The 24,645-nt window shown below is 40.9% G+C and overlaps 2 protein-coding genes across 3 annotated transcripts in view; both read right to left on the bottom strand.

Annotated features, from left to right (window-relative positions):
* The window catches only part of LOC114443940 (breakpoint cluster region protein-like), a 55,028-nt gene extending 51,289 nt beyond the window's left edge, over window positions 1-3,739 (bottom strand). The window contains exon 1 of the mRNA XM_028418324.1: window positions 1,315-3,739. Coding sequence (XP_028274125.1) covers window positions 1,315-2,899 — 1,585 coding nt within the window. The 5' untranslated portion in view covers window positions 2,900-3,739. The remainder of the gene's footprint in view (window positions 1-1,314) is intronic.
* A 556-nt stretch (window positions 3,740-4,295) lies between these two features.
* Window positions 4,296-22,729, bottom strand: LOC114443378 (sarcoplasmic/endoplasmic reticulum calcium ATPase 2). Of its 2 annotated transcripts, XM_028417323.1 has the most exons (24): window positions 22,074-22,729; window positions 21,767-21,784; window positions 21,579-21,661; window positions 19,871-19,975; window positions 18,553-18,691; window positions 14,312-14,392; window positions 13,465-13,550; window positions 13,106-13,261; window positions 12,862-13,003; window positions 12,465-12,631; window positions 10,676-10,764; window positions 10,458-10,560; window positions 10,243-10,374; window positions 9,973-10,092; window positions 9,633-9,851; window positions 9,405-9,528; window positions 9,109-9,320; window positions 8,694-8,914; window positions 8,405-8,607; window positions 8,226-8,311; window positions 8,004-8,137; window positions 7,749-7,866; window positions 7,443-7,563; window positions 4,296-5,264 (listed from the first exon to the last, which is right to left on the bottom strand). In XM_028417323.1, the coding sequence occupies exons 1-24, from the start codon at window positions 22,189-22,191 to the stop codon at window positions 5,251-5,253; spliced, it is 2,991 nt and encodes a 996-aa protein (XP_028273124.1). In that variant the 5' UTR covers window positions 22,192-22,729; the 3' UTR covers window positions 4,296-5,250. The 2 variants fall into 2 exon arrangements, with proteins under 2 accessions (XP_028273124.1, XP_028273123.1); XM_028417322.1 differs by lacking the exon at window positions 4,296-5,264 and having other exon boundaries at window positions 6,017-7,563; window positions 22,074-22,728.
* Between the last annotated feature and the right edge of the window lie 1,916 nt (window positions 22,730-24,645).

The following is a 24,645-nucleotide window of genomic DNA, read 5'->3' as shown; positions in this document are numbered from 1 at the left end:
CAAGGGTTAATAATTGATGCTATTATTGGTAATGCTAATTAAAAAAATATGCATTGCACTTTCACTAGGTTTTCCATCCTACCATCCATCTAGAGGAGCATTTTGGTTGGTTCCAGCAGGGCCACTGCGTCAGTGGTTCTATTCAAACAAATGAATTATAGATGCACAGAGGCCTGCTCACTGTTCAGGATATTTAGGCAATGAGCGGCAGTGTCGGGTTGCAGACAGTAATGCGACCGAGAATGACAGTAATGTGTGCAGTTGTCTGTGCTTTAAACTTTATCTTTCCTCATCATCCTATCTTACGCTGTTAATTCTCCCTTCCACTATCTATCTGAATTCCTCCTCCCGCCTTTCCACTTCATCCTGGCAGTGGAGCAGGTGTGTGATGCCAGCACCCTGCTGCCTGTCTGGTCAAACAGAGCACCAGTTCCAAAATCTGTTACAATATAGTGTGCGCTAAAGCACTACTAAACTACTCAACATGCCAAAATGTGCAGAGCTCCTGCTAACCGCACATTAGTAAACAACAATCTAGTCTATGAAAAATTATTTCAAATATTTGAACTACCACAGCAGTGTTTGGTTTTTACTTCTTGTGATGCAACACAGCCTCTACAGTGGAAACATTGCTGAACAAATAAAGTAAACTCACACTCCGGTTGTTAAGCCTGGCTGCTCAGTTATCCAGTGTTCATGATGTTCTGCTGCAGGCTCACACACCTACAGTATGTGTTGTTCTTTTACATTGCCCAAAGGCTCCAATTTAGTGGCTAAGCATAATGCAGATAGCTCTTGGAGCGGATATCTTTTGTTCAGCTCTGATGGGGGGGGTGTTTGAGGAAGAGTCTTCAACTGTAACGTTTTACAAAGACAAACAGGCAGACACCTGTGATTTGAATTCCATACTAAGAGCCGCAGGAGACGTCTCAGAAAGGCTAGACCTGTAGTTTCAACCCAGACTGACCACATTTATTGTTCACCCACCCGACTGACATTCCAGGAACAAGCAGAGGTGGATCTTTCATCTGTCTCCCACGCAAGGCCATCCAAAGGACACACAGCACTGCGTGTACACATTTGTGCTTACGGAATCAATCACTTGAACATTTGTGTGCTTTGTGGTTATAAGAGGAAAGACAAATCACATGAGGAAGGGTCGAAAAATGCAAAAGAACACATTCCAGCATGACTATATTACACTCATTATTTTTCCTTCCTCCACACACAGCCAGGCGGGCTCTGTAGTGTCTTCTGTATCAGCCCACCTGTCCTCCACTACAACACAGATTAAAAACAGCAGAAACCACTCACCTAGGTGATCTCCATGGTAACTGTTGTCATGTGATGTTCTGCCATGGGGCATGAGGTCATGATGGGCAGCAGGTGGCCAGATTTGACCAGTCTTGCGAACACTCACAATAGTGGCCTCAGACATGACCACATGGCCTCCCTGCTGCCGGTGGTGACGCTTCTGGGACTGCGGCGTCGGAGGGCTGCTGCTGTCGAAGGAGTGCTGAGAGTTCTGGGAGTTCTGGGACGGTGAGCGACTCTTCTCCCTGAAGGGACGACGGAAGGCTGTGGTGGGGCTGGGTGACACGTGACTGGACTGGCCAGAAGAGAAGTCCTCCTCACTGGACGTCAGGTTCTCATTGGAGCTACAATCTGGTGTATAACCGCCGCCTCCACCAATGTCCTCAAAGCTACCCGGGGAATAGGAGCGGCGTGGCCAGGTCAGTAAGTGGTCGTCACCTCCTCCATGGTCTCGCATTGTGACACCACTGCCACCGCCCCCTCGTCCATCTCCGCTTCCACCTTCACCCATCTTCACCCCTCCAACATAGACACTGGAGTAGGCCTGGAACTCAGAGGGCTGCCATGGAGGGGGAGGAGGTTTGCCCCCATTGGCCCTTCCTGAATGACGCTGGTTGGGTTCTCCATCTTCATATTCTGCATCATAGCCACAGGTGCTCTCAGTGGACCGCCCTCGATACACTGGTCTGGCTCGGAGCTCCCCTGCCACTGTAGCCAGATTACCTGGGAGGGAGTGCAGAGATCTCTTCCGCTCCATCTGCATGGCCTGGCTGCCCAGGGTGCTGATCTTATCAGAGACATCACGGTCATTAACCCTGACCAAACCTCTCTCATGGTGGAATTCCATATTGGTGTAGAACGGTGGTGGAGGTGGTGGCGGAAGCTTCTCCTGGCCCTTAGCTACATCACCTGCTGAGTGAGAATTGGCCCGTTTGATCCGTTCAAAGTTGGATCTAAGAGCTGCCACACCAAGTCCCATCCCCATCTTGTCCTTGGGGTCAGAGGGCAACTCCTTGTCTGGGGGTGGAAGAGGCCTGCGGGGTGACACAGAGACACCGCCTCTCTGCTTGGACGGCGACAAGCCGTCTAGGTTGTCACAGGAGGTCGATTCAGCTTGCTGTGGTACTTCAAAAGCTGACTCCAGGCCATCACCGTGGGAGGATGACTTCCTGGCTGGAGGAGGCCTGGGTTTGGACCTGCAACCTCCATCTCCAAGAGGCTGAAAACGAGAACTACCATATCCTCCAGCAACTACTCCAACTCCACCAGTCTCCTGCATGTGGGGCTGTTGGGACTGGGACTCTGCACCCTGTATGGCTGCAGGGTCCATCCCCTCGTTCAGCGGCGTTTTCCTGAAGCCCCACCGCTGTTTGTCGTAGCTCTTTCTCTCTTTGGCCAGAAGGGTCTGCAGGTAGATCATGCGGAAGCGCTCCTTGTTCACCTCCTGTTCCAGGCGTCTAATGGATGCTTTGCACTTCTCCAGCTCATGCTCGATTCCCTCAACAGACCGCAGCTCCATCTTCGGGGGTTCTGACTCCGGGAACTGCGCTTTCCACGCCTCGATGAATCCCACCGGCTCCACCATATTGTGCCTAATTTATTTGCCTAGTTTACGCACACGGGGGCGGGGGGGGCTGGATGATGTCAAGTACGCACTGTGCGACCTTTTTTTTGTCCAGTTCGCCACGGACTTCTTATCCACAATGGCCACCTTCCAGCTGGAAAGCCGTGTTTATAACAGGCCTTTAGGTAACCCGCTCACACAGTCTAATTGCTGACACTTGTCGTAGGTTGCGCAGTCGCAACAATACATCCCATTCTGAACAAGAGAAACCGGCTGTTCAGTCAGAGGAAAACCAGGGACTGTATGAGACATACAAATCAATAAAAAGCTGCAACAGACTTTATTTTTCTCGTGCATCATTCCACAAAAAGCCACTTTTTGAATATTTCTTGTAGAAAAATCATCCCTGACACAATGACAGTGTGTCTTCGGGGGGTGATGCGGGTGGTCTGCTTCCCAAGGAAAGAAGGAAAGAGGAAAAAGTGGTTTAATCCTGCCCGATTTACTCACTGTCTGTCTTTACTATGCCAGGGATGTCCGTGAAAGCTGCTTCATTCACTCTTGTCCATTCATATGGCTGTAATCCCAGGTGCTGCTGTTCCGGACCAAGCGCCTTTGTACAAGCAGCGCTCAATGAGAATGGATAAAAAGCGCAAAATGCGAGCGACGAACACATCTGAGTTTCTCAAAGGACGGCGGAACCACGTGTGTGTAAACAGTTTGTTTCCTTATCCCATGATTTGTTTATTTCTTCCTCCTCCCACGGCATCTAAATGGTAGTTGTATTTCCCCTTCCAGATTGATCCCGTTTCTTCAGGCCGTGACGGTGCCTCCTCCGCCGCCGCCGCTGCTGCTGCTGTGTGCGCTCCCATCACAGGCCAGCAGCACTGTAGGGCTGCAAAGAATGGGAGGGACCACAGTGACAGGGAGCCTGCTGGTTAAAGAGACAGAGCAGGGATGCAGCAGTCACCCTTCACCTCATTGTTCATGAAGGTTCATTCACTGGTGGGGCTATGCAAACTTTTACTAAAGTTTCATTTGAGGCCAATCTGTTTTTATTTCGTTTCATTAAAACCTATCAAATCCAAATAAATCCTTAAAAAAAAATCAATAAACTCTGCGTTATCACCCGCCTTTTATTGTATATTATTAGTATTATTTGAATCAACATTTATTTATTGTTAGAATTCCAGCCAATCAAAGCTGCCATGTTTAAAACCTTTACCTGACAAGCGCGCTGTTTCCATCTTCAACCCAACACTGCCACCATGTGGCGTAAAATATATATACAACTTATTGCACAGTAGTGTAAAAAACTTCATGTTTTAGTGTATAGGATTACTAGACTGTCATTCATATAAGAAAATTACTCAAAAATGACTAATTGTGAACAAAATAAATAATACACAATCACAAGTCAAATACTAGATTATTTTATTTACCTGAAACCACAACCTCAGTAATGCATGTACAATCATTATCACTCTTCAATAATGATCGTCTTTTTATTTTTTACATATGGTTAATATTGTTCTTCGACCAGGTGTCGCAAAGGTGACCGTACAGGCCGAACCTTCACATCATTAGATCACAGTTTTACAGCAGTTGATGAAGATATGATGATAATGCAAAAGCAATAAGAAAACAGAACACTGTCATATTGCAGGATTACTAATGAATCAGTGTCTGTCTGTTGTACTCATTGCAAAGGACTACTTCATGAAAAGTAATGGATCAACCTACAACTAATAGAGGGAGAAGGGGAGGGGGGGGGTCAAAGAGCACAGTCAAGTTTAGCATGAGTCATTTCTCCATCTCTAATATTGTGCAAATTACCCAAACCATTACAACAAAAACAGTGATTTCCCAGTATCTATGATATATTCATCTTCATATGTCATTTGAGTATTATACATTAGAATCTATAAATACAAATTGCAAAGCCTACATACAGCAGAAACGCATGCATGAATGTTTTGTACACTGATGTATAAGCTAAGACCATTCAAACCCAGTGTCTTCTTCTATGTAACGAGCTACCATGGAAGATGGAAACAGGATCTTCATGCAAGAAGGATGTTTAAGGGGGAACTTCCCTGCACACAAAACTGGAACTGTGTCATATTGATTTAGCATCCGCACACAGAGGTAAAAGTGTATTAAGAAGTGTGTATCTGTGGTTCATGTGTTTGTGTTGCAAATGGGCAAAAGTAACTACTGTGAGCTCCCAGCCCATCACACATTATTAAAGTATACCCTTTTGTCTTCAAAACATGTCCTTTTTGTCTGTGCAAGGGTACGTACTGCTGGTTGTCATGGTGGTGGTGAGCGCACACGCTGTGACATCTCCGACTTTAAATTATATGAAGCTTTTACAAGAGCCAACCTAAAAAAGAGAAAAACACAGTTAGTAATAATAAACATTCAATTAATTTCCCCCCCCCCCCAGTTGTACATCTTATCAGGAGTTGTTGTGAAAATAAGCAAGTGTGAGAGGGGGTGAAAAGAACAGCACACAGTGACATTCATGGTGACATGTGATAATCATGTGAAGTCCCTTCCATACATAGTCAAATATAACTCAATTCAGTGGCAGAAAATATACTTTAGGGAATGTTTCTGTAAAATAAAAACATTTCTTCTCTTCTTTTTTCACATGTTTCTGCAATAATAACACTGGTATTTAATAGTAAGACAAATGTATACTCACACTAGTGACAGGGGAGCCATTGGAAGGCATTGAGGAAGAAAAGCACACAGTTGTTAAGTAGAACACACAGTGCAAAAAAAAAAAAACCCCAGGCTTCAACCCAAAAGACATGCATCAAGATGGGGTTCTCACACACAAACAATTTCCATACAAAAAAAATGATATTTAAATCTAATGCAGCTGACTGTATACGCTCTGAGCCAATATATACCACAAAATATTAAAGCCTGTAAGGGTCAAAGATATACAAGATCAGGTTCTGTCTGTTGCCATCTGCCATCTTGTGCCAAGAAAACTGAAGCATTCATATGTCTGAAATGATGATTGTATTCAAGTATTATATGAACATAGAAAAGAAAAACACTGGATCTTAACGGTGTTGATATCCACGGCTTCAAATGTATTAAATAAAGACAGAAAACACTTGATTCAAAGGGTTCATGAGTGTATTTCTCTTTGAAGTAAAAAAAAAAAAAAAAACATTTTGGGTTTTTATTTGCAATCCAACCTCATTTGGAGAACTTCTTGTATTAGTATTTTCTTAAAATTTTAATGTCACTATCCTTTGAATCAAACGCCATGGAGATGATAATTAACATCCAGCATCCCCACCCAGTTCTGTCTCCAAAGCAAAACACAAATAAAGTTAAGGAATGTCAAAAATCAATACAAACACAAATATATCCTTAAAAATGTTAGAGGGGAGAAATATTTTGTTTTCTGCACAAGCAAATAGGGGCACACCTCAGATGTTACGCTTTAGCTAAAGACCGTTGAAACCATCTAGAGATGAGCAAAAAAAATCTTTTATCATATTGAGGTAGCTGTGCTCTGCCCAGTGCAGAAAATCTGAACTCATTTTCAATTAATATCATAAAAAACATCCATGTTTAGTTAATTTACGCTTGAACATGGGGGAACATACACAATTAAATTAGAAATGAGAAACCACATACAGTTCATGCTTGGTCACAGGACATGCGGCTGTTGATTTTTTTTTTTCTTTTTTGTTTAAGCTGAGCATCCCAAACCTTTCCCTGTCCTTGTCTGCCACATGGAGCTTTGTCCTCTCTGAAAGAGTTCTGGTGTTTATACTAAAGACACAATGGTAAACATTAGAAAATAAATCAAGGCGGTATGTCTAAGCCACGCTGGTCAAACAATTTACAAAGCCATAAAAAAAATTGCATAAAATAGTGTTCTCTGTACAGATCAAATGATTTCTGATATCTTGAATTTCTTTTTTCATTAAGAGGGAAGCTAAACAAAACAATTTGCTGATGTTACTGTAGTGACATAGGACACAAGTTATTCCCAACATTATTAAAAATATAAACCTTAAAGGCAATATTAACAAAAAAAAAAAAAAAAACTGGCAACAGTATTTTTCAACCCAGTCCACAGCTATGGGAGTGATGGTTTTCTAACACTCATATTTAAAGCCTCACCCATTCACAAAGCCTATCCCAACTCAGAACAGGTGACTTCTCAATGTTAACATTTTATATTATTTGTTATGTTTTATGTGTTAAAAGTTGGTCCTTCTCGTATGCACACATCAGGCACACACAGGCACACACACTAACTCTACAAACGCACCAGCTATGCACATTTAGGAAGGCAGGGAGAGAAGGAGGAGAGAAAAGAGGGAGGTGATGGCAGTGGGTGGGGAATGGAAAAGTTGAGGTTGTGCTCAAGTCAGTCAGGACCAGAACATGTCGGCCATGTTAGTGTCGGTGCTGTAGATCCAGAGGACCAAGGGGAGGGAAATGGCCACGAAGGGCCAGGAGATGCCCTCCATACATGCAGACAGGGAGCAGCCTTTGGAGCTGGCTGGCTTCTCCAGGTCTTTACCAGGCTCCAGGTAGTTCCTGGCAGCAAACTTGAGGAATTCGTCCAGTAGAATGACAGGCAGCGAGATCTTAAGCACCATCAGCCATTGTGTGAGATTCAGAGGGGTGATCTGGAAAATGATCTGAAAAGAATCACACAAGAAGGGTGAAACTACAGTTCAATCATCATGAGAAGCACATTTTGAGGAACAGCCAGGATCAGCACTTCAGCAGATCATCTATTGTTCTGTCGTGACAATGATACTTTTGTAGTGTGGGCCCTCTAATTCACAGTATGTCATTATGTATTTGAAAAAAAAGTTCTCACTGGAAGAGGCTCCACATAGAGGATGAGGAAATGAAGAGACATGGAGAGGCAGATGGCTCCCAGCAGCCACACATTCTCCCAGGGAGGCATTCGCAGCAGGGACTGATTCTCTGACACACTAAGAAACAACAACAAAGACAAACTTGTTAAAGTCTCTTACTGACTTCAGAGCCAACTCACAAACAATGTAGTGTAACACAAGATCTGTGTAGGGGTGTGTGTGTGTGTACAAAGTAACTGTTTGTTCAAACTAACCTGTTAAGGGCATTGCACATCTCAATAGTGACCAGCACAGACAGGGCCATGGTCATAGGGTAAGGGGACTCAAACACCTTACAGTCCATGTCCTTGAAGTCGAGATTTTCTGGACCACATTGCAGGAAATGGCTCTGCAAGTCAGAAAACATGGTTACTGCCAACAATCAAAGCCGAGTTGAAGTTTACTGAATGAGCATGAAAGTAGATGTTAAGCTTTACCAGCTGGTAGAAAGTGATTCTCGGTCCATCCTCAGCAGCAACAAACCACCAGGCAGCAGCACCAACAGTGGCGGCACCGACATAACCTGTGACACCAACCAAAAACACGTCATTCATACATGATGGCTGATTGTTTAAATCAGAGCAGAAGGCATACGGTGTTGACTGTCCCAACTTACATCCAATAGCTAGGTATCTGAAGAAGAGCCAACCAGAGATGAGGGGCTCACGAGCATTGCGTGGGGGCTTGTTCATGATGTCCAAGTCTGGTGGGTTGAAGCCTAAAGCAGTAGCAGGTAAACCATCAGTGACCAGGTTGACCCAGAGCAGCTGAACGGGGATGAGAGCCTCAGGGAAGCCAAGTGCTGCAGTCAGGAAGATGCTGCACACAGAAGTAACATGATAATGATTATGACAGTAAAAAGCCATGATATGTGATTTATGCGGGGAATGAAGCATGTTTCTTACCAGACAACCTCGCCCACATTTGAAGAGATAAGATATCTGATGAACTGCTTCATGTTGTTGTAAATGGCTCTGCCTTCCTCAACTGCAGCTACAATAGTGGCAAAGTTGTCATCAGCCAGAACCATCTCAGAAGCGGTTTTGGCCACAGCTGTACCTGAGCCCATAGCAATGCCGATCTCAGCCTTTTTCAAGGCAGGGGCATCATTTACTCCATCACCAGTCTGAAGTGAGGATTAAAAACAAATGGATCATTTGGCATTTTCTCTCATATTTTTTTTAATCTTATTCTTTTAAAACATCAACTGAGATAAGATAAACTTCTTATGACATAACTTTGAGCAATAACAGCACAAAAGAGCACCAGGTTTTTTAGATGCCATTAAGCATGACTGAAAAGCAGATCTTGTTTTCTTACCATGGCTGTAATCTCATCATAGGACTGCAGATACTCCACAATCTTGGATTTGTGAGAAGGCTCAACACGAGCAAAGCAGCGGGCCTTGACCACAGCATCTCTTTGTGCGGCTGGTGATAGATCATCGAACTCTCTGCCAGTGAAAGCCATGCTGGAAACGTCATCTTCTTCTCCAAAAATACCAATACGTCTGCAAATAGCCACTGCCGTGCCTAGAATGTAACAAACTTGCATTTACTTTTTCAGGCTTTCTGAAATGCATGTTTCTAGTTTCAGATAGGACTCTCTCTACATACCCTTGTTGTCTCCTGTGATCATAATTACTCTAATGCCAGCAAGACGGCAGAGCCTAATGGAGGCTGCTACCTCTGCCCTGGGAGGATCCAGCATGCCCACACAGCCCACAAAGGTCAGATCAGTCTGGAGGATCATATTAAAAACAATAGTTGTATAAAGTTGGACCAGATTAAGAAACCTGGAAACAAAAAAACTTGGTTAAATTACTCAAGTAGCTCCGGCTTTACCTCATATTCAATAAAGCGAGTGGAATCCTCTAACACCAGCTGATCTTTGCTGATGGGGTTATCTCTGGTGGCCAGTGCCAGACAACGCAGGGTATCCCTGCCAGTTCCATACTCTCTGACCACAGACATCAACTTATCCTTGATTGCAGGGGACATTGGCACTTTGTTACTTCCTACACGGACATGAGTGCACCGGTCAATCACTCCCTCTGGGGCACCCTGTAAGAAGGCACAGACAAGGGGTTAAGACTGAGAAGAATATGCTCAAATTGAAAACGAGAGAACTACACATGACATTGTCTCATATGATATGGCAAGAATAAGTGTGTGCAATTTTTACCTTTACGAACATCTTGCCAACAGAGGAGCGTGCTTTATTTGGAGTGCAGTATACAGACATAGACTTCCTGTCTCTGGAAAATTCCAAAGTAAACTCTTTCTTCATCAGTTGCTTGATCACCTAAACATGTGATAGAACAAAGCAGCAATAAGGACCTTCTACTGCTTTACTTACTAAAAGTAAAGTTAAATTTTTAAGGCAACTGATTTAAAATAGTATGGAACAAACACATTGTATTGTAAGAAAGATTTGTAACATTACGGTACATACCGAATTACAGGCGTTGGCACGCTCAATCCTGGACAGGCCTTTAACATCGGTGTCAAACACATTCATCTTCTCCACCAGGCATGTGAGAGCTGTCTCTGTGGCCTCACCCACCTTTTCATACACACCTTTGGTCTAGACAGACAGAAACAGACAGGGAGGTCAATCAATAACTAAATGAGACAAGACGTTGGCACTCCTGGATAAACACCACCAACCTCATTGTAGTCGAGTGAGGAATCATTACAGAGAGCACAGATAGAGGCAAGTTCCACCAAGGCATCATACTGGGAACATTTGACTGGTTTCCCATCATGGAACCTAAAAAAATGACAGAGGTTGGCAGGAAACAACTGAGTCAACTGTGCAGACTTTGTGGAGAAGAAAATAGAGAAAAAAAATCAAGATTAGCATTTTCAGCATACTGAATACTCACACTTCTCCATCTGGGGCATATGTGGAGCCAGTGACAGTGAATTCCTTTAAAGAACAGTGATCACCCTCTGCCCGATCAATAATGAACATCTAGAGACATAAAAATTGCAGACTTAATACCTATACAACATACCTGTTGACTGTAGGTAAATGCGTTCTGACACAATTAACATTTATGTGCAATGTCTTATGTATTGTAGCAATTTTGTCAAAGCTGAAGGGTTTATATGCTAAAAGGGAAATCAGAGGGCCTGATGAACAAGGACTGCATCCAGCAGGTGGCAGTGCACTACAATCCTCATCTCACAAATCCACACCGACACAAAACAGTACAAGAATAAAATGTTGACCCAAAGCATACATTGAGTGCTAGGGTGGAGAGGATGCATAAATGTCATGTCAATTCCTCAGTGGGCAGTCACACATCATGAACACAATCTGAATAAAAGTCAATCTAGGTGAAAATACTGGAAGACAGCAAGAAATAGTGTCACCAATACCATGATGATTCAAGGTATTTTTAGATTGTTTAACACTAATATTCAAAGTAGATTAAATATCAAATTGATTATACTGAGATGGCAAAAAGTCTCAACAAATGAGGGTATAAACTGATGCTTTAAGACAGATAACACTGATTTAAAACATCTGACACCATTTCTTTCAACTATACTGTATACTGTCATTCCAAAACTGAGGGCGCAGAACAGAAAAGCACAGGATAAAAATAGAAATATGTGAATAAAATGATGAGCTGGCATTATGGCTGCACTGCCCTTGGGCACAAGCAAGGCTACAAAAAGCAGTGATGTCAGTGGCGGTCCTATCCAAAATAAAAGGAAGCTCAGCTGCATAGAAACATTAAGTCACTGAGGGGAACTAATTTTAGTAGTGCCCTATTTGGACAGGGAAATATGCAGATGTGTCAAAAGCTTCGAACAGACAGGGATGACATTCTATTGTATGCAATAACAGTTAATATTTGGTTCAACATCAGTTTGATTTAAATTAAATTGTGCAGGATGAGCAAGGGATGAATAGATAATAGAACAGAAAGAGACACAAGGTCAGTTATGCAACTCCACTGGTTTTGCTGCAAGTGACTAACTACTGCATACTGATCAGTGTGCTGCCTGAATGGGGAGTGGGGGCTGAAGAAAAGTGTTGGGATAGATGAAGTAAAAAAAAAAGGAAGGAGACATACAGTGTTGGAACACAATCTATGATCAATAGTAAACTAATATGGCATGAAGGTTCTAATGCTACTATAAAATAACAAAACAACTTAATCATTTATTATTAGCTATTTAGCCTTTATAGTTCAGGTTTCAGTTCATCACCTACGTAATTCTATTTAGGATCTGAAGAGGATGCACACAACCATACACTGCCTGTGACATTGTCAGTATGCTAATTAGGAGTCACATTATAAAACAAACTAAAGGTTTTATTTAAAACTAAGGTGAACTTATATTATCTTACATACATTATAATGGACATAGCCTAACAGGGATCCTTACTTGTAAATGTTGATAGATAAGTGTCATTTTAAAGTGAACAGAATAGAAGGTTAATGATGTGCTTAATTCTTGCTTTTCAGACAACAAAGAGTGTCTGTGGTGTAATTATGGGAATCAGGGAAATATTAGAGGTCAGACATTCAGTGAAATTAAATGCATAGAAAACCTTGGCTTTATCCCTTTGAAACTCTTAATAGTCAGGTGAAAGTATTGCATTTAATTATGTATAGAGTTTCTAGCAGGAGGATTCACTCTCGGCTGTTTTCTTACCCTGCACACAGACATCTGATTGGTGGTCAGAGTGCCAGTTTTGTCAGAGCAGATGACAGATGTACAACCGAGGGTTTCCACAGAAGGCAAACTGCGGACAATGGCATTCTTCTTGGCCATACGGCGTGTTCCTAAAGCCAGGCAGGTAGTAATGACAGCAGGCAGTCCTAGGTGACAACAGCAATGGGACCAGAGAGGGGAAAAATGTTATTAAGACATTTGGGAGTATATAAACACTTCTAGAAACAAAGATAGACTTCCATTAGATTTTTTCCACTTGTGTCCTTTTTCTGCTCTATTGTCAAGCACTGAAAAATAACCAACATAGTGGGATTTTCTATTGGAGTCTCTCAGAGCAAACACATCAAGGACATGGCTGTTATTTGTATTGACCTACCCTCAGGAATTGCTGCAACTGCCAGAGCAACAGCAATCTTGAAGTAGTAGACGGCACCTCGGATCCAGGATCCCCCATGGACAGGATCATTGAAATGTCCAATATTGATGATCCAGACAGCGATGCAGATCAGTGAGATGACCTTAAATGACACAATATTTTAATTTGACGATGATCATACTGTTTATTTATATTTTAACAAATTGAAAACGAATACAAAGTACAACAATGTAACTTCAGTAACCTTAGATAGTTGCTGCCCAAACTCATCCAGCTTTTGCTGTAGTGGTGTGCGCTCCTGTTCTGTTGCTGCCATCTCATCTCGGATTTTGCCAATCTCTGTGTTGACACCTGTTGCCACTACCACGCCTACAGCCTTACCAGCGGCAATGTTGGTACCCTGTGGAGTTGTAATGGGGGAGAAAAAAGACATTAGAAACCAAAACAAGCTTCAGGGCAAAGGGGTAAAACTAGTTGAACAACTAATCAGATGTGTGTTATGAGTCAACATGCTGTACAAATAATATTATTTTCATCAAACAACTCCTTGAAGGCAGCAACAAATTCAAACCAACACCCTAAAATGGTTTGAGAGTCACTCACAGAGAAGAGCATGTTCTTCTTGTCCTGGTTGACGGCACGAGGATCAGGCACTGGGTCTGTGTGTTTGATCACAGACACAGACTCTCCTACAGAAGAGGAAACAAGAGATAAGTGAACAGGAAGCAGAGGCAGACTTTCTACATAGTGGAGCATGTAGCAGTGATGGTTGGCTGACACTTTGGGCAGAAATGTGCGGAAAAGACTTTTCAGCTGACTGAGCGGGGCTGACAATTATCAAACATTGCCCTGCCACTGCCTTTCAAACCCTTCATCTGATGTGTGCTTCCACTGTGTGTCTGTGTGTAATCAACTGTGCAAGGACTGCACACTTCTGATAGAGTAAGGCAGGGAGCATTTGACAGAGCAGCATGGCCATGAATGGGGAAAGGAAGAGGGGAGAAAATAGCTCAAACACTGAAATATCCCATGGAATTTGCTACCAATTAAGGCAACAGAGCAAGACAAGAGATTTAAGGACTTGATTCACTTAAATCTCTTCTGCTGTACATTATCCATCATTCAATATTTTCCCCTTAAACCTTTTCCATCCATTTACCTTTAATCTCCATCACTCATTTCATGTTGGTGTTTACTGAGCGGCCATGACTACTGGGTGTAATTAAGATACGTGTGTCTAAAGGAGGCAGAAATTGCTTATTCTTGTTATACCTTCGTTGGTGAAAAGAACGAAAGGCTGTGTAGCAGAGGCAGGCAAAGAATAATTTAATGAAAGAAACTATTACATGAATAAAAATTGGCAAAATATTTAAGGCTAGAAATATGTACACATTTATATGTCATAGAGCTCACACACAAAAATGTAAAACTACTGAGTAAATGACTTTACCTGTAAGAATGGACTGGTCTACCCTCAGCGTGGTTGACTTGATAGAACACAGCCTGATATCTGCAGGCACTTTATCACCAACTGTGGACAGAACCAACAAAGCACAGGAGACACCTTAAGTACCTCTTTAAAGCTTATGTAAAAGACAGTAAAGGCAAGGAGATGGAATACTTGGAAAACAAAGAAATCAAGCCATAAATGCAGATGAGTGGTAATTTGACACAATACTGTATCAAGCCATGTAAAAAACACCGATCAAATTAAGAGTATGAAAAGATAAAATACTATGATTAAAAGCAACAATAACCACACACAGATACAAAACCCATATAGTAACAACTGCTGTGTTATCACAACTCATGTCCCTTTGAAGTAGGAAAAATAATCCAACAATTACTTGTTGAACAAGTAGGACAAGTGGGAGAGGGAGTCATGCATTTAAAAATTATAAATTTTCCCCTCATCACAAGATGTAAACAGATTGCTGCTCATTCTTTCCACTGAACCCCAGTAAAACAAATGTAAATGTAAATAAACACAAAATTTTTAACAAGTGTTTTCCCTGTACAAAGACCCTAAGTACCATTAAAGCCACAGGCATTTATTATCTGTGCTTAAAAGGTTAGGAAACACACTGACAACTTTGACCACACAGATAGTGCTGAAAAATAAACCTTTTTGTCTCTCTGAATGGAGTAAAGGAAAAAAGTACAAATTGCACTGCTTTCTTTCACTTTTTCTTTTCTTTCTTATACTATAGGAATGGGCTGAAAACACAAACATGCTATACGTTTCCCATTTGAAGGATAAATCCATAATAAGACTCCAGTAAACATTTTGTCAGATAGTATTTTGTACGGTAATTATCATGTTATGTAAAGCTTTTCATGCTAGAGGTACGCAAAGCAGTAAAGAAATATTATTCATCTTAGAATAATGTTAAAATGGTAAAGGTAAAAAGCAATGACCCAGAGACTCTTGAGAGTGGTGACAGACATGTAAACCAACCCTTGGGCCTCTGCAGTGCCCTTCTGAGTAGGGAGGAAGAGAGAGGGGAAAAGAGGAGAGGAGAGAATGGGAAGAGGGATTAGATGAGTCCCGCAAAACACACGTCCAAAAATGGGAAAACTATTTTGATCAGTTGAAAACATGCTGCTGGAATTGGGGGAGGGGAGTGATTAAAAAAACTTCTGTTTTAAGCAAAGGAGAACCCGCAGTTTCACGTGAGCTGAAATAGAAACTGTATGACGTATGCCTGCACACCGATAGTTCATTCATTCTGACCATTGTCGTCATAGATATGGCGACTGAAGTGAGAACTTCTATTAATAATATAAGCAAATCAAGCGACTGTTTTCACATCCTGTGTCCATGATGCGTCATTTAAGCATCTTATTACTGAAACATCTGGCTTTGCAGGGTTCACGGTGAATGATAATGCTTGTGGACAGCTGCAATACCAAATTTGGTCCTCCAGTTGACTTCAGACAGTCAAAACACTTCATCATCACCTGCCTGCCTTCAAACTAGATCCCTCTTAACAGACAAGAGAAGGTGATGGAGATGAAGTAGTCTACACTAGCATGAGGGAGGACACAAAGGAACATCATGCTCTGGAAATATTAAAAACTCAAAGCCCCGTGGAAAGGCTCCCACACACACAATCACTAATTAGAAAACCTCCTACCATGGGGTAAGTGAAAGACTGCTATTTTCCATCCACTGGTGTAGAGTATGAATAAGGTCACCGCAAGTAGACTAACCTATTTTCACAGCCAATGAAAAGCAGTTTGCCCGTGGTAAAGACCTAATCAATTTTAAGACCTTTAAAATAATCATACCGTTATCATAACTAACGCGGTGTATATCTGTAATCTTTAATTTGTAATGATTTTCATGCATGTTCAGTCATGACAAACCTTCTCATGAAGCAAAAAAGCCAAAGCATGCATTTGTCATTAGTTAAACAGCTATGCATAAGCTACAATAGCCACTAAAATTAGCTGCATGTTTCAACTACAAAAGCAGTCATTTTGCCTTTCATCTTCAAGCACATGCTCATTTTAGCTCGGATTTTCATGGGACAGAGTGGACAGCCTCAGGGATAAGGACCTTTCCCTCTCCCTTGTGAAAAAAAGGATTTTATCTGTTCCCATGAGTAAGGTACAAATGTCAGACTTCTTGACTGCTAACAACTAAATCAGCTTGTAAACACTAAAAGCCTTTTAAAACACTATTGCGGTTTGTATTTCAACTTTTCCCCCGAACCATGATGCATATTTATACCCTTTGTGACTGCAAGTAAGCTTTTGCAAAGAATCACAGAAAATGTGAACTACAGAAGTGTTACTTAACATTACAAACAAACAGCACACACTGCATTTTAGATTTGAGCTAGAGCAGGCTACCCAGCATCCGACTATTCATCATGGGGGGCCCAGTGAAACTGTAGAGGCCTTATGGGGTTGTATATTTTCTCTCCCAGTGGCTAAAGATGTGCTAGCACGTAGGATCACAGCCTGTTGGGACCTTTCAGTTCCGACATCCCTCGAGGGATCCTTCTACTCTTCTTATAAATAGAAAAATAAAAAAGGCTAAACATCCAAACCTAAAGACATGAAACACTACAATCCATACATGTGTGTCAAAATGAAAGAGCAATACCTTGAACATGACAGAGACAGAGAAATAAAACAAGTGGCACATACAAGTTGAAAAGAAGAGGACGGGCAGAGACAAACAGCATGGCTGATGACAATAGACAGACTATCCTACACTCTTAAACACAAGAGGGGAAATCTGGCCGTGTGGCCATCTGGATCACAAATTATTTCTCGAATTGAATCTGTATCCTCTCTACAGGTTAAATCCTGTCTAAGACAGCATTATTGATGATTACTAAGATTAAAAAAAACAGAGGTGATAAGTTTCACATGTCAGAAAAGGCTCTGCAGCGTGAAAAGTGGGCCAATAGAAAAAGAACCGTCACAATTTCCTTAGAGAGCTGAACAGTATCAAGTAGCCGCACAGAGCCAAAAACACATCTGATTGCGAAATCTTTGCTAATGGAACTTGTCTTATGATCATTGATGTCTCTCTAAGCAGCTTAGGCTTTATATTTGACTTTATCCAATTCAAGTCAGTAAGATCTTAAATAAATCTTAAAGTGTATAAATAAAAGAATAGAAACACTAAACAACAGTAATTAAAAAAGCCTCTTAACAGCTATTGCTATGACAAAACATCAAGTGTAATAGAAAAAACGTACTGGATCTTATTGATTAATATTGCTACTGTTCCACAGATTGTTAGGTAGCAGGTTAAAGGACCAACTGTGTTTTAACAACAATAGAGAAAAGGTTTTACCATTTGTAATTAGGAGTCATTATGCTTTGTTTTACTATCACTGTGTATTTTGTTGCTTACAGGAACTCCTGTGTTTGGAACTGTGTTTGAAGCAGCAGGGCCAAATACTTACAGTAATCAACAAGCAGAAACTACATTACTGGTTTTAGAACATGTTTTTTGACTTGTTGAAAGCTTTAAGCAAATAAACTGCTTTTCTGTGTCATATTTCAATAAGCTCTGGAATGAAGAATCTTAATTTCTATGGGAAGCTAGATAATAAACAGAAATGGAGAACTAGAATGACAAAATCAGATAAGATAAAAGATAAAAAAAGAGGCTAAATAAAGTCTCAGAAAATGAGATGCAGTGACGCAAAAGGCATAAACATATGTGGCCCTGTGCAAGTTGGGGTTAGCCAAGAAATGTTCAGGAACAGACTGGGCCTCTGATCTTGTATTGCATAACCGCTTCACTTACTCGGTACTGCCATTATCCTGAAACTGTCAAGGGGGATACACAGGATGAGGGATCAGCTGTGTGTTCACAGCTATGTAAAGAATACATCATAGTTGATGATGATGATGTTGACAGAACTACATTTTTAATGGTCGTCAATAGCATCTGCTATAGATTCATCACTATCACAAAATCTTTAGATACTCCATCCACAGTCCAGTTAACAGATACTGATATAGACAAATATGAACATACTCATCACAATGAGTATGACCAAAAAAAACGAATTTTCATAACCGATTTTGTTCACTTACATTTTGTGTTATTATGCTGACTTACGAGCAGCTTACAGTACAGTAGTACAGTACAGTACAGTACAGCTTAAGTATTTATTGCATCCTCTCACCCTGTGTATGCCCAAATATTATTCATCTTACCTGCCACCTCCACAATGTCCCCAGGCACAATGTTCGTGGCCTTGATTCTCTGGACACTCTTTCTATCCTGGCGGTACACCTTCCCCATTTCAGGCTCATACTCCTTGAGTGCTTCAATTGCGTTTTCTGCATTTCGTTCCTTAAGAGTAGAAAAGGGAAAATAAATTAAAATGTTTTATACAAACACCAAAATAATTCATGGGCTCTGAATAAAGACGAAGATGAAAACAAAGCGACTTCTCAGAATGTCTATTTCAACACTCTTCGGTAATTAAAAATGGACGGCTAACAAATATGAATTGTAATATGAAATTTTATTCCACTACACAGAGCAGCATTGTACTTCAGTTTTCCAGATGTTATTTTACGCCTGGTTTGTTTTTTGCTCAGTTTACTATTTAAGTCATTTGACTTTTCCTTGTCTGGCGTATAGCCCACAGATTGGATGGGGTATTAATGAAGGCTTCCAGCTTGGTTGGTAGGCAGGCAGTACACGAGTAGATATAGCACACAATTCCTGGAAATTATGGACCTTTTAAAGCAATACCCACAGACGCAAAGCTCTGAAAATTAATTGCCTGTAAAGGTGAGGACTGACGCGGTTAAAGAAAGCTAGAAAAATGCATACAAAACTACAATTGTTTGGTAATCTGGGGGACAATTTAAATTCACAATAGGTAGGGCCAAATCAGTACAATCAAACAGATACAGCCACCTTGATCTTTACATCATTCATAGTGGCATTGTTTGTGGAAACAACTGCAAATAGCCACTCAACAACTCCACATTTAAACAAGCCTAAACAGGACCCTCAATTAGCATTTACTTTACAAGACAATCCAGTAAAGATCCACCCACCACACCAGGTGTTTTCTTTGACTGACTGTAACTACAAAGTGAAGTACACTCAAGTGAATTGTTCTGGAGAATTGCATTATTTATTTGCATGTGGTCTTGATGAGCCCAACACTTGTGCCTAACACAGTGCCTGGTCTTTCAACACCTGGCTCCAGGGTAGAAGTTTATTTACATGCAGATAGTAACCACAGTTTATGTCTTAGGGGTTCCCCATATATAACACAGCAGCCAAATGGTGATTCAAACAACTTATCTAGGGTCATATCTGGTAATATGCTGTAGGCAGCTAGTAAAAGAAGATAAAGGTTTTCTTCAATTAGTTCCTGTTTCTGTAAGACTCCTACAAGCTCAACATCTTGTACATTTAAAATGACTCATTGTCTCCAGTTTTAAAGAAACTATTTGACACTACTATCATGACCAATTTCTAAGGTAGATTCAACATGTAATTTTCGTTTACCTGCCAGACTCCAACAATGGCATTTGCGATGAGAATTAGTAGAATAACAAAAGGTTCCACAAAGGCTGTAACTGTTTCTTCCCCCTCTTCAAACCAGGCCAACACCTGCACACAGAACAGAGAGAATATAATTAACAAGAATCACACATTATAAAAAAAATACAACAATAGACAAAATTAACACAACATGCTAGACAGAATAATACCTCCTCCCACTTTATGCCATCCATAGAACAAACAGAGGGTGGAATAGTCAAAGCCATTTTCAGCTGATTGTGTAATTGGTAACCTACAAAACAATGATTTGGACTTTCAACAACCACTAAATAATTCATGATAGGAATTGAGCCAGCTTTTGCTTGTATTACAATCTGGGCCAAGTGTGTTAGAAAAAGAGTAGTAACCCCTTTCTCCTCTTTTAGAATCTGTGCCAGGACTGAAGTATGTCAAACACTTCTTTTTCTCTGTTAACCTATTTAGGCATGTCCAATAAAAGTCAAATGTAATTCTCTTTCCATCAAACGCATCAATCTATGATGCACATCAACAGTTCCTGGGCATGTAAACATGGGGTCTAACAAATGTTTGTACACAACTTTGTAATCATACGTTGTCACCTTAAAGCGAATGTACCCCTATCTGCACATGCTGTGTGTTTGAGAGCACCCAGTATACTACAGCCAATGAGTAATACGCTTTGTGAGCATAGTTGGCTGTTACCACCATGCTTTGATGACTGATGACATTCTAAGCTAGTGGGCCACCAGCCAATCCTAGAGTAGAAACAGGGCCACAGGATATTAAATGCATCACTGTGCCACATATACAGTATGCTGAGGATTGCCACTTGGTGGTGATAAGAACTCAAATAATAAAAGATATGCAATGTTGTATTTATCATGTCAACATTATATTATATGACAAATAATGTCAAGACCAGTAATTTCATTTTCACTTTAGTGTGTTACAGAGAGGAAATTAAATCATAGGAGATACCTACTTTATTTAACACACCAGGTAATCATCAAGCATGTTAAGTGACCATTATTTGTTTTTTTTTTTGTATTACATCCTGTTGCTTTCGACAGTCTCTAACAACAATAACGTGCTTGAGGAGGATGCAGTGACTTATGGTTTGCTGAAAGACTAAAAGCATGTTCGTACAGATGTATGACACCTTAAAACATAATTTAAAAAAAAATGTTGATCTGTATTGTGTCAGCAGACAGATTCTGGGCACCTTTCTTTTTAACTTTTTTTTGATAAGCTGTGATCTGCACAGAATCAGAAAATGCTATGTGTAGGCTGACTGAGCAGCACAGAGAAAATAAAAAAGTCTGACGAACTCATTACTAACAAAGTTCAACTGGCTGTAAGCCAGGTTTTACTGTTGAATAATCTTTTTGATAGAAAGTGAAGCGGGTTCTTGTAATTACGCTTAACCTCAAACTAAAATACTTTCTATATTCAACGTTATCTTGAGAAATGAGCACAACTTATGCAACTGTTGCAACCTGTTCACACTATTATTACTATTGTTTGTAATCTTGATACCAGGGCAAAGGAAGTATGCCACTTGGTTGCACACAGTACACAAGTCAGATACGGGCTACTGGATTTGTTTTACCAAGCCAGTCCTAGGTGGTCCATTTTGGTTGACTGAACTATTCGCAATCATCTGCATTGCTCACAAACATGTCATACTTACAAAGGATATGCAAGCAGCAAGCAGAAGGATCCTCACAAGCAAATCTTCAAACTGTTCAACCACCAGCTCCCAAAGGGATTTTCCTACAAGACAAAATGGATTCATTTTAATTATCTTCATACCTTGTGAAGGAAGGAATAAAATCTTTAACTACAGGTTCGCCCTGTGTATCACATGGCTCCACTCACCCTCCTCAGCTGGTAGCTCTGTACATCATCCCATTCAGGCCACAGACAAAAGAGAAACAGACAGCTGGTTAGATAAATGATGTACAATTCAAGCAGTGTTGAAGCACATCAGCACTGATGGAGTTTGCGTGTCTATTGATTCAGTCACCACAGTGATGATTTCCTGTATTTCAACACACACACTGACGTCAGCAAGCGTCCTTTTGCTGCGGCTCATAGCCCGTTACACATCGGGAGCCGTGGGCCATACATACAACTGGGAGAATAGCTCCTTATTTCTGAACACACACGGAAACCAGCTCCTTACCGTTTGGGCCATATCGCTCCCGTTGTTTCTTCACTTCCTCTAAACTCAGACCCGTGCTTTCATTGACGTTAAAATAGCTGTAAACTTCTTCAACCGTCTTTGTGTGTGCGTTGTCCATGATGAACGGCCACTTGAGGACACGGCTTGTTTCGCTGCTCCCAACCTTAACCTTCCGCGGTCCTCTCCGCCTTCACTGTCACTGCGTAATTAAAATAAAAAAACAAAATACTGGGAAATACAGAAGCCCAACGTGTTGGCTGTTGCCGGCTGTAGTAGCTGTAACACAGGTCAGCGCAGCGCGCAGGTGTATAGTGAGAGTGGACGAATTAGCGGCTCCTGAGCTAACAGGGAGCTAACAAGCTAAAGCTAGCTAACTGTTCCTTTTGGCTATGCTTGAATTCGCCGGCGGTTCTCCGCTAGCTTTTGAGTGAGACCTTCAACGAAAAAAATCATATCAACACCGCAGTCTCAGCTGGACGTTGTAACGTTGTCCTCCTTCTATTACGGTAAATCCCGGAATAATCTATCCAAAAAGATGATTTAAACATGTGGTTAAGTTGCAGCTCGGATCCTGTCGCCCGCTCTGCCTGGCTGTGTGTTGCGGAATCACCAGCGTCCTAATCGGCACCAATCGCGTTTCTTCGTCGAATGCGGTGTTCAGTGTCCGCATGTGGAATCAGCTCATTGGTTGGAGACACCGGAAGTCTCTCTCTCTCTCTCTCTCTCTCTCTCTCTCTCCACGACGCCTGTTGTGTGTGTCATAACCATAGACGGTTCACACAAGCTGCGATTTGTTGTTATGATATTGTTTTTTTAATTAATCTAAATGATTTTTTCTACATATTATTATATATAATACTAATATAACAATATAAATAATGTTTACCAGGTCGATTTCTGAATGGACAATATTAGAGTAGAACTGTAAGACATATATGTTAAAACAATTCCTGCTATGTATCATTCTTCCAGTCCAAGATGCATTGTAATATACATTGCAAGTCAGAGTTATCAGGGAAGAATCCCAGTCACTGTCAGCAGGCAGACTATCCCTGTCAGTGATATAACACAGTCACCTTATCTTTTGTTCTCTGGCCTTTTATCAAGGATCCTAAAAGTCGTCTTTGACATGGTACCATGCAGACAATGGGTTAGACGTGTGTAGGCAGTTTTTTGCAGATGGCCATATCTGCTTTGGAAAAGCATTCAGAAATAACTCACTCCATACAGAATAAATATAATCCTTTACCAGTTAAAATCAAACCCCCAAAGATGGTGACAAAGGACCGGGTGTTTGCAGAGTGCGGTATCTACTGTCAATCTGAAAGACAAGTTATTTTAAGACACTGAGATAAATGTGCGCTGCCACAGTGAAACTTCCCCTCATTGACAAGGGAAGACAAAATCTGTGCAGCTGAGACACATAGTAGCTTGACATAAAATTGAAGAATGAAGATCGGTGAAGAGTACACTAAGAGGACAATAAATGGGTTCCAGGCTATTATAAACGGACAATGCTCTTGCACAATGTTAAGCCACCATTTGAGTACATCTGAATGGTACATTTTTAATTGTATTTTTAGTGTTTATCTAAAGTATCATTCTTTTACACTGATAAGATCTCATCCAGTGAGATTGGCATCTGTTGGAAAAACCTTCATGTGCTTTATGCGATATGGAATTGTGGCAACCCAGGGCATGTTCCCATAGCGTGACTATGTTTGGCACTGCTTTTAAGCAGAAAACTACTTGATCACCTTATAAGGTGCTATGAAAAATGCAATTGTGTGAGGACATCCCATGCAGAGTGAGAAGGAAAGGTCAATAGTTAGGCCTGTTGGCAGCCAGTATCACTCCCTGTTGTGGTGTCCTTGAGAGAAACATAAACACTGCTCTGCTCTGGAAGTGCTTAACTTCTTCACCACCATTATTTGACGTGAGTGTTTACCCGCATACGTGACAGTCACATAGGTCACAGCACATTATGATGAGGCTACTGTCAATTTACATAGTACTGCTACTATTTAGTTATAAAACAATGTTTTGTTAGCCTGCTAAGAATGTGTGCAATGTGATTTAAGCAGCTGAATGTTATCCCACAACTCTTTAAATATGATGTGATTTATGTGAAATTTCCTGGACATGGACATGCTGCCATTAGTCTTTAGCCTATATAATATGCTATAAAACTATTTTAAACTACAAAACTATGTAAATAGATGCCATATTTTACCAAGTTTAATTTTGAAATGTGTGGAAGTGATGTGTGCTTACTTCCTTTAGCTTTACCAGGTGAATAAGTAACTGGAATCATGTAGACTGTAAGTATAAGGGCATTAACATTGTAATGCTGCCACCGTGTGGCCACTTTAAAAGTTACATAAGTTACATCCTTTTTACTTTTACCTGCTCTCATATACACTAATGCTTTCAATCCTTAATCATTCTACAGGAATACAGCCATCAATCACACAACTACTGCTGCAAATGCCAATATAGTTTTTTTTTATTTTCATTTGTTCTTTTTATGTATAATAATAGTGTAATAATTTGGAGTAGACATTAATTAGTT

The sequence above is a fragment of the Parambassis ranga genome, chromosome 12, assembly GCF_900634625.1.
Source record: "Parambassis ranga chromosome 12, fParRan2.1, whole genome shotgun sequence".
Lineage (NCBI taxonomy): Eukaryota > Metazoa > Chordata > Actinopteri > Ambassidae > Parambassis > Parambassis ranga.
Note: the sequence above shows the minus strand (reverse complement) of the source record. Positions and strands in the feature narration are given on the sequence as shown.